The sequence below is a fragment of the Mycetomoellerius zeteki genome, unplaced genomic scaffold (assembly GCF_001594055.1).
Source record: "Mycetomoellerius zeteki isolate Tzet28-1 unplaced genomic scaffold, Tzet1.0 scaffold202, whole genome shotgun sequence".
Classification (NCBI taxonomy): Eukaryota; Metazoa; Arthropoda; class Insecta; order Hymenoptera; family Formicidae; genus Mycetomoellerius; species Mycetomoellerius zeteki.
In genome coordinates, this window is record NW_017256980.1 from 618,400 (window position 1) to 628,884 (window position 10,485).

The window sequence follows — 10,485 nt, forward strand, 5'->3', positions numbered from 1 at the left end:
AGAAGTAAAATTACTTAGGATTCTAATCAACATGTAATGCTCTGTCCGCGGTTACTGCGCATAAAAGATGCGCAAAATCTGAATACTTTTTACTGAACAAAACAGGACAATAAATGAACTACGCAATACTTTAATTAATGAATCTACTTAATAGTAATAACTGGGTAGGTGTCCAAAGTTTTATTAGGAAAAGTTTCAGCCACTCTGAATAAAATTCTATCAAGTTCTTGTCCATTTTCTACACAGTATACTATTATAATTAATGAGAATATTGGACAATAACGGGATGGGTGTCTAAAAAAATTGCATACATTTTTACCACAGATTTTTCCCAGAAATTTTTCAGAGATTTTTTTCCAAGATTTGCGGAAATCATTTCACCAACCTTTCATTTGTCATTTAATTATTGTGACTTTGTTGACTCACTGGTAAAACAATAGTCTGTGTTCGCAAATTAAAATGGCGCATAATGCGCATATGGAGTTCAAGCGGAAATGCAGCCGCAGCGGTATCATTTAGCGGCGCACGCATGTAAATTTCGTGCAGGTTGAAAAATTAACGAGGAGAACGTTCTTCGCTTCACGTCACGCATCTGCGAGTTTGAGACTTTATTACGTTGGATTTGCAGGAACAGTTCCTGCATGAACGTTTCTAGTGGGTAATTTTTAGTACTCGTATGCAAGCAGTCGTGGGGGAGCAGTTTCTAACTTAAAATTTTACGTAGTTAATTCCTTTATTTTACGTAGATAATTACTTTATCAGGGCTGATAAAATTAGTTGACAAATTGCGTTAGTTTCTCCATTCTCAGTGTATCTGAAATAACCGTGCACGTCTAAATAATGATACGTGTTTTCATACACTGAGAAAAATACCTATTAAATTTTGATAAACAATTTCTTTGAATAGTCCTAGCGGAATGTTTACGGTATTACGTCACGTTACTATTGAAATTTTCTCCGTTTTAGGGTCAATGCATTTAAGCAATTTATCCGAGGATCGGAGATCAAGTTGTGCAGTTAAGAATGTTCACTAGGAAGTATTGGATAATTATTCGGAAGGGTAATTTTGAACCCGGTGCCAAAAAGATTACGAAGCTTATAGGCGAATCTATGTGAATCGGCTTTTCGAATGTCCTTGTAGTTAGGAAACGTGAGATTGATCTCCAATTTCTTGAGAGTATATACGCGTTCGCGGGTTGAGTCTGCCGGTTTGTTTTGATCTAATAACTGCGTTAATTTTTGGAAATAAGGGAAAAGATCGTGATTTGAAATGAGAGCTGATTTTATTTGAAATCTTAATCTCTTCTCTTGCTGTCTTCGTCCGCCTTTAGTAGGCATCGAGGTAATATACAAAGGAATTATCAATGTTCCGAAGAAGTGCTATAAGACGGGAGTCACGCTATTGGCAGCGACAGTCGCAACAACAATCTCGGATACTCGTATGTATATATGTTTGTAATTGAATGGGACGCAGAGCAGAGATGCAGGTTTCAGTCGATTTGATTCAGTATTTTCGTTTAATAAAATAATAAAATCAGAACAATAGAAAGGACATACGAGTGAGTTTCTGACGAAACGCGAGGATAGTTCTCACCTTGATCTAACTGATTTCTGACTGTACTAGATGGGTTTCTACTTCTACTCTGGTGTGTTTCTGCTTTTGGCAGCTCCTTTTATATTTTGGAAATGAGTGTGGGAGTGTCCTTTCAGAACTAATCAACACTCATCAAGGTTTGATAGAACCTATACTCACGCTTGTTTCCTTAAGATAAGGTAGCAAGGTTCCGCGTAAGCCCTACTCCCCACTCTACGAGTTTAGTCTTAATAGATAATGGTTGAGAGTTTTAATAATTTATAATAAAAATTCGGTCTTTCTTAACTCACATCCTTATGCGAGGCGAATCCACTACATTCCGAATCATATATCCAAAATTGGTTTAATTTTACTGTAAGTAAAAAGAAAGAAAAAAAAGAAGAAAAAGATATTCGTCCTCGCATTCAGAAAGATTTCTATTTTACTGTTAAACGCTAATGTAGTATACACTATTACCAATATAATGTTAATATACGCTATTATTTACTATTTTATAGAAGGGCTTCTTTGAAAAAATCTTAGACATTCTTTAGGGTAAATAATATGTGTGACGCATAAAGGTATATAAACGTGATCTATCTATTGGTTTGAACTAAACATGCCTTTCAAAATTAAAATATGATAAAGAAATAAAAATAAAGTTTCAAAATAAAAGTAAAATACTAAAGTAAAAATGAAATACTAGGAGTAGCCTAAAGATAACATATATTTATAATAGGAGAGAGAAACCAGGATAACAACGGTAAATAAATATTTAGATAAATGACAAAAATTATAGTTAAATCAAACTAATGGTTCTCGTATTTAATAAATATGTGTTTACATTTAGTAAATATTCCGCTAGGACTATTTAAAGAAATATTTATTAAAATTTAATTAGTTTTTTCTCAGTTTATCTAAACTTCTAAACAATATAGTTGTCTATGTAGAAAATGTAGATTTTTTATGTTGAATCATTATTCCGGGACAAATCAATATTATATATGATGCCAGGAAAAATTATTTGATGTTTGGGAAAAAATCGTCTGCAAAATACTTTTAAACTTCCTTTCACGATTTCAAAATTCTAAACTGGTAAAATGTTTAGTTGCATTAATTAAAATTTTGGTAGATTCAACCAGAAAGATATAATATTATACAAATCAGACACTTATCAATTAAAGCTATTAAACATTCAATTACAATAATCAGAATTCTGATGAAAAAATTCTGACTCATATAATCAGAATTCGTTTTTTTTTGTACTTCTTGTTGGTACAATTAGAACATTTTTCTCAGTATATCAAACATAATTTTATAAAGACTTAAATTTATAAAACAGCTATTAATTATTTTCTCTTTTTCTTCTCAAACATTTTTGTCAGAATCTATATATTTAAATATTTCTATTTCAGGATCTTTTCGAGTCATCAGTATTCGTTCCTATTTTCTTTGAGAAGATACTACCAAAATGCCGTTTTCCGACAGAAGATGAACGATGAAATAATTTCAAAATCCAATGTCGGCAGCAACATTCCTTTGGCCGATGAGGATGCAATCAATGTGGACGGCGGCGCCTCTCGCCTGATCACTTCATGGATCACGTCGAAAAGGTTGACGAACGCCGAGGAGGACACGTGTTCGCGGAACGTGCAGAACTTCACGACCTTCCGGGCTTCCGGTTTATCGGCAATTGCTAGGCGGGACTTGCCGATGTCTGACGACGGCAAGATGCTCAATCATCGGCGGGAGTCGTCTCAGAAACGTTACGCGCGTCAATCGTCCGCTTCGAAGACGGATCAAAGCGAAGAGATCGAAGAGGCTTCGTCGCACTTCGAAAACGCAGTGATAAAATATCAGAAACCGAAGCTACGTCCCAAGCGACAGATCAGCCGAGAGCGTCAGCAGCAGCAACAGACCAATTACTCGAGCAGCGACGAGAGCGTCGCGAGAAATAAGTCGAAGAGCATCAGCTCGATTGACACTCAATCGGTGAACAATATTCTGGATGAATACGAAGATCTAGACTACCGTAGATCGTCGGACCTCAGTGATGTTGGTAATATCAGCGTGACGAATTTCGAGGCAATAATGATGGATCAGCAGAAACGGCAGCAGGTAAAGTCGAAGCAGGTAAGATCCAGTGCGAAGATTCAAACTAAATCTATTCCAACGAGGGAAAAAATTCAAGCGGTGTTAAAGGTGAATCAGCAGACTCAAGTGAGACAGCGTTCACGGGATAGACAGAAGGACTTTAACAAAGGACATCAACAAGATACTTGTTGTGTTTCGTCGCCAGTTACAATGGACGCAATCGAGAGCAGTCGTTCAAAAATGCCTGAGATCTTACTACGTAAAGGAGAAGTCCAGAAAAGGGTAGACGAATGGTTGAATCAAGCGCACAGCCAAAACTTCCCGGCAACTCCTCGTGAAAAACCTTTGACGAGGTCTAACAGCACCGCCGAGAAGAATCAGCGAAGATATCGTCAAGATTCGCGGTCTCGGACATCGACCGACGAAGCGAAGGACAGATTGAATGGAGGAACCTCATCGAGTTATGACGATCTGACTCGCGTGAATCGCCGGTTGGAGCGCGTCAGGCCGGAGAAGGTGAACGTCGGTGTGAACACCAGTAAAGGCACGTACAAAGAGTACTTGGCGGTGAGGAGTAAGCAGCAGGATTATGGCTTCAGTGCTCAATCGAATATCGCATCATCGAAATCTGGTGACTCGAATCCAGCTTCCAGGATCCCTCAGAGAGGACTTCTTGGTTCGAGTTTCAAGTCCAGACGTGTCGAAGCGAATCTTGAAGAGAAACCTACGGCATCGAGTAGGATTATGAATTTGACGAAGGCGATGAGTGAGTCTAATCACAGTAGGACAACTATTAACTGCAATTCGAAGATGATCGAGATGTCTATCGGTACGACGTCGATGACGACAGGAACGACAACGACATCATCAATTATTTCCTACAGAAGGCCGTCGTCGAAGCGTTCTGGAAACGGAGTGGATGAAAACAGTGTGGCGGCAGCGGCTACGCACTCGCTTGCTAAGAAGGAGATGGACCCGTCTTACGAGCCGGGCCCCACGAAGGGCCTACCGTTGCTTGGAGGCAGCTTTAGTGACCAAGGCGACCCGATCTCACCAAATAAGGACGGAGAAAGTGGGCGGCCGGCTGCTACGGCAAGCAGGCTGACGCCGCAACCCGGCGCTGCCGATAAAACGGTCGAGGCGACTTGTAAATCGACGGAAGTGTCGGCGAGATGCGCCGCAAACTATTCACGAGGTAGCTCGAGGATCGCTTCGTCGGCGGAATCTGACCGTGTCGCGATCGAATCGCCGCGACGCCGACTTCAGTTTTGCAGCGACGTCCGAAGGGAGCCTAGATCGATCGATCAATCGCGACACGAACAACCGATTTATGGCTCAGCTGTTAGTGCTCGTGTTAGAGCTCTTCAAGGTCAAGTAGAGTCACGTACTCCGCGAAACAGGTGTCAACAGGTCGTAGGAGTGTCGATGGAGACCAGAAGACCACTGGTCCTGCCGCGCAAAGATCTTGGTGTATCTTCGCAAGATACGGGATCGCAAGATCGAGCGAATATATCAATTAGTACACCTTCCTCCAGCTTCAAGCCAAACAATCGAGTTTACACCACGATCAATGATTCGCAGCAACAACCAAATGAGCAGAATGCTACAAGATCCAAGATTACTGTCTGCGAAAATGTTCCGTCCATTAGAATCACGCGTTATGCTTCTCCCGATCACGTGGAGAGGATCTACGAACGTAGCCTGCAGCCACAAGTAATCCACGCAGATGACCTTGAATCAATTCTTCGACCTTCTCTGCAAACGTCGCCTTACGGTGAAAAAGTCGGCGTTTCTAAAGATCGAGAATCAACTGTCAAAGAAATGCCATCGACGCTCGAGGATGAGACGTTCGACAAAATTGACGAGTTGCGATATGAACATCTCGAAACAATCGAGGAGGACGATCGAAAGAGCGAAAACAACTGTAGATATCCGGAAATCGGATTGAAGCAGTGTCTGAAGGTGCAGAAGAGTTTGCCAAACGGTAAATCGAAAGAATCGGCAGACAAGAGAAAGGAAAATCCAATTTATGTTAAGTGGAATCTACAGCAGCAGGTTGTTTTTAATGAACCCGCGAGAACTTTTGCTACTTTCCAATCATCTTGCCAAGATAACGTTAAATCAAGTATCAGGTCTCAATCTCCAGAGATGAAAGAATCCAGAGGTCACGAAGAGATTAGACAAAATCTAGACGAGTCTACAATTCTCCAAGATCTCGTGGGCGTTTACGAGAACGCATCACGAGAAGATCAGGAACAACTGACGATCCATTCGCGAGAGAATAGCAATTTGTCAACCGCTACAATTCCTGTCGATGAACTGGAGAGTCAGAAAGACTCGAGATTGAAGATTGAGGAAGAACTTTCTCAGAATAAACTTCAGTACAGTGAAAAGTTGCAAGACCGCGTAATTGAAGAAATGACAAAGAATGCCGACGAACGTGGTGCAGTGGTCAATGAAGTTCTCGTTAAGAACTTGCAATTTGAGCAGGATCTGCCGGAAAATCCCGTCGAGCAAACGAAACCGGATCATGTCGTACAGCAGGTGAATTTTCATAATATCTTGTGCGACGATTATGAAAACGAGAAGTTGAAGAATAAGAAGATGTATATGACAAAGGAGGAAATGGAACATCAGAGGCTAATAGACATGTTGAAGAGAGGAAACTTTGAGACGCTGAAAACGGTGAGTGACTGTAATTTTTTATATTAAGCCCGATCTACATAAGACGCAAAACGTGGTTCGCAGGTCGCAAAACTAGAAACTATCCTAACATATTTTAATCATAGTATGCTTGTAGGACGCAGAACGCAGGACGCAGAAAGTTCCAACTCCTGCGTTCTGCGTCCTACAAGCATACTATGATTAAAATACGTTAGGTTAATTCCTAGTTTTGCGACCTGCGAACCGCGTTCTGCGTCTTATGTAGATCGGGCTTTAGGCTAGTAAATTGCGATAGTTCGATGGATCTCGCTAAGAAAAAAATATGAATATGATATGAATTATATGAATAAAATAGTCTTTTTAATGAATCGTCAACAAAATAAATAAATGCTAATTTATCAATTGGTTAGTGATTCAACTGTATGTTATCATCTTGATGTTAATATATATTAACATTAATAACAGACAATACGCTACAAGTTAATTAATTTCCAGTATTAAGGAAATTGTTAACAATTATGATCTATTTATAAACTATTCTTGCTTTTCTTCTTCAATTCTGAAAAAGATATTTTCTTTAAATGGAAATGCCTCTATAAAAAATTTGAAAAAAAATATAACATTGTATTAAATATATGGAAAAAAATATAAAGTAAAAATATAAGAAAACATAAAGTAATTTTTAAAAACATTTTTTGTCTTTATGTATACTCGTATATTATTGAAATAGTAATATTTATTTAATATATCTTAAAATAATTGACAGAATTTTATAAGTTTATTACTTCATTAACTGTCACCTCTTAATTCGTCTTGTAATCGACTTAACAAATTAACTGTGTGGTATGACTGACACTTATCCATTTTAGGGATTCACGATGGTCGGAAAAAAGCGAGATTGTCCGCGGTCGAAATTCAATCTCGGTGAATTGACACACGATGCATTGGTATCGTATTGATTGTTTTTGCCGCCACAAACTCTATCTCGTTTTAATCGCGATAAAACTCGCCGACAAGATATGCCTGACAGTAACCCAATAATTATATACGTGCTGCTATACGATAGCCTGTGCGACGAATCCGCGGCTCTGTCGGTAATTACATGTCCTGTGTATAATCGCGGTTGTTCGTTTCGTTCGGCTCTTTATTTTAACCTGGTAACAAATATATACCAAATTGCCATTAACAACGATTCCAATGTTTATGTATCACCGCGTTATCAATGAATGGACAATTATTTAACAACGTGAATTCTAACTTCCTGAATCGCGACAACGTGAACGAAATTAATCAAGCTAATTATAATATATTATAATAGAATAAATATGAAATTATAATATTGTGCAGAATCAAAACCAATAACCATTACAAAATTATTGAAAAACGATAATTGGCTGTTTATAAGCTATTGTTTGTAGTCATTTATAAGCATGGCGCTATAAATATAATCATGGCTCTAAAAATTATGAATTAGAATTATCTCTAATAATGTTTAAGATTAATTGATCTTAAATAATCATAAGCGCATAAATATAAAATATTAAACTAAATGTTATATACTCTATACACATCTTAAAAATAAATATTATGATAACAATATTTAATTTCAGTCCATTAATTTTCTCGCACTAGCGCGCTTTAGTTTATCTCAGCTTGTTTAATTATTCTTCTTTATACATTTATATAATAAGACTTATCAAAATATAGAATAGATTTATCAAGATCATTATTCATTTATTATAAGCTATTTATGTAAGCTATTTACAGAGATCGAAAGTAATTTTCCATAGCATTATACATCAAGCTGTGCATCTTATTATATGAGTTATAAAAAACCGGATCGCTGATAAAGTTGAATTATTTACATACATGTAAAAGCGTTGTCGGAATAAACTGTAATCACATGCCTCTCAGTAATGTATGTAGTTGTCATAAAAGAGGGTTGTGACGTAATGTAATTATCAAGTTTCTGCGTTGTGGTCGCCGTAAACGTGATGTAATGGGGTTTGCGCACGTGTCTCGGTATATCAAATTCTCCCAGAGGGAGTGATATTTCATTCCTGGTGGAATATAGGGTGCAGAAGGATAATTTGCAGGTCCCGAAATAGGGATACGTGAAAAGCACAAATATTTCATCATCGATAGTCAATATTTTGGTATTGGTGATGCGTTACTTCATCACATGATGTCTGTTCACTCAGTCGACAATCCAAAAAAATTTTACATTCGATTTTTCTTCGATTGAATTAGAATTTGCATTCCGTAATACTCTCGTGACAGTCTCAATCTCAATCCAATAAATGTAGGTTACATAATGAATAAATGCTTGATGAAAATTATTTGTGATTCTATAAAAATATAACTACTTAAAATTATAATAATACTATCTGAATAACCTCAAAAATATATATAACTTATAGATTATACTGCTTGAAATCATCCGAAATTTCTATATATACTTAAAATAAAATAATAGATATATATTCATATATATAACACATATATCCTATTTATTTTATATAGTATGTAATTTTAAGGTTTGAATTTTTTCAAGATTTAGGATAACTTAAATTTTATTAAAAACATTATTTGAATAAAATCACCTCTTGCGTATAAATCTCTGATAATCTCCTTTCCGAGCACTATTTGCTCCTATTATCACCCGTTTTCAAGACGTACTTCGTTCGTACACGTCTGATTGAAAAAGAATTTGAAGAACCATATTTTATGATGCTTCTCTATTCACGATATATATAATTGTCTATTAGAATTCTCACTGTCAATTTCACTAATTATGCTCTATTCGATATTATATCGAATTGTGTTCGCAATGTTTGCTGTTGCTTATTGAATAGTCCTCAACAAAATATATATATGTATACGTATTCCATAACGAAATTGCGAAATGTCAGAAAAGGCTCACTGCAAAGGAGAACCCAGCATTTTCAAAGACAAATCTTGGCTATTAGAAATTGTATATTATTTTTATATGTAACAATTGCATCACGTAAAACACGCTCTGAATACAGATAATTTATTGTATTTTGTCAAATTCAAATCGCTAAAGAAAGATATTGGCATTCGGATATAACTGTATAAATTGTACTTTTTTCTCTATCATAGTGATATTCGATAATATAATTGTACTGTACCTCATTAAAATAGAAATTGTAATAACTGTAAGTATTAAAATTGTATAATCCTTTACATAATTTTTAAAAAACATTTTTATAGCGGTACTTGTGCTTAAAATATTTTTCATCTCCAATTAATATAGGATTTCATTGATTATGAGATGTGATATTTAAAATGTAATGAAAAATAGGTTTATGTCTTCAAAAATCCATGAAAAAAATTTTTTCAAATCTCACGCAGAACTATATTTCGTTAATATGGACTAGTCCTTAACACAAACATTATTCTTGTTTGGAAAGTACTGCATGAAATGTTACGAATATATAACGATGCAGCTTGCACTCGTATCTGTAATGGAGCGGCTCGTAAACATATGAAGGGTAAAAGCAAGTGGTAAAAGCTCGTGTAAGGCACATGAAGTAAAGATTCAAATAACCAGCGCGAGCGAGTAGAGATAGCAGAACTCGTACAACCGATGAGAACAAGCTTGGACGTTGCTGCACTTGAAGGTGTACGAAGGAGTCTTCCGACTAGTATAAGAAATATATATATATATATATAAAAGAGTGACCGTGGTGGATCGAGGATCAGAGGACGAAAGTCCGAGAGAGCAAAGGAGACAGCTATACGATTTATGAGTCAACCCAGCTGGGAACCAAGCATAAGGTATGCGGTTCATAGTACGCTTTAACGCGCAAGAAAGATGCAATAAATTGTTCAACGCGTGGAAGTACGTTTCGGGTAGCCGGGGGTAAATGCGAGACTCGCCCTTAACGAGATTCGGTCGTCCGGTGCTCTTCCTTTCTCTACAAAGTTGACCTTCAAGGACGTAATAAACTCATTTTCTTCTGTCTGCGGACAGCATGAGTATGCAAATTGTGGTCTAACATGCTTTTCAGACATCGTTGATAAAAAAAACCAATTTCTTTGCTACAAGCAAAGAATGCGAGCAAAAATGCAATTTCGTACTTATTGTATATTAAAAATAATAAATGTAATTTTACATTTGTCAAACATTG

At 36.8% G+C, this 10,485-nt stretch overlaps 1 protein-coding gene across 1 annotated transcript; it reads left to right on the plus strand.

Annotated features, from left to right (window-relative positions):
• The first annotated feature begins 3,064 nt into the window (after window positions 1-3,064).
• On the plus strand, window positions 3,065-7,290 carry LOC108722367 (uncharacterized). Its single transcript, XM_018447437.1, has 2 exons — window positions 3,065-6,352; window positions 7,201-7,290. Exons 1-2 carry the CDS (start codon window positions 3,065-3,067, stop codon window positions 7,288-7,290), a joined length of 3,378 nt encoding a protein of 1,125 aa, XP_018302939.1.
• Window positions 7,291-10,485: the final 3,195 nt, after the last annotated feature.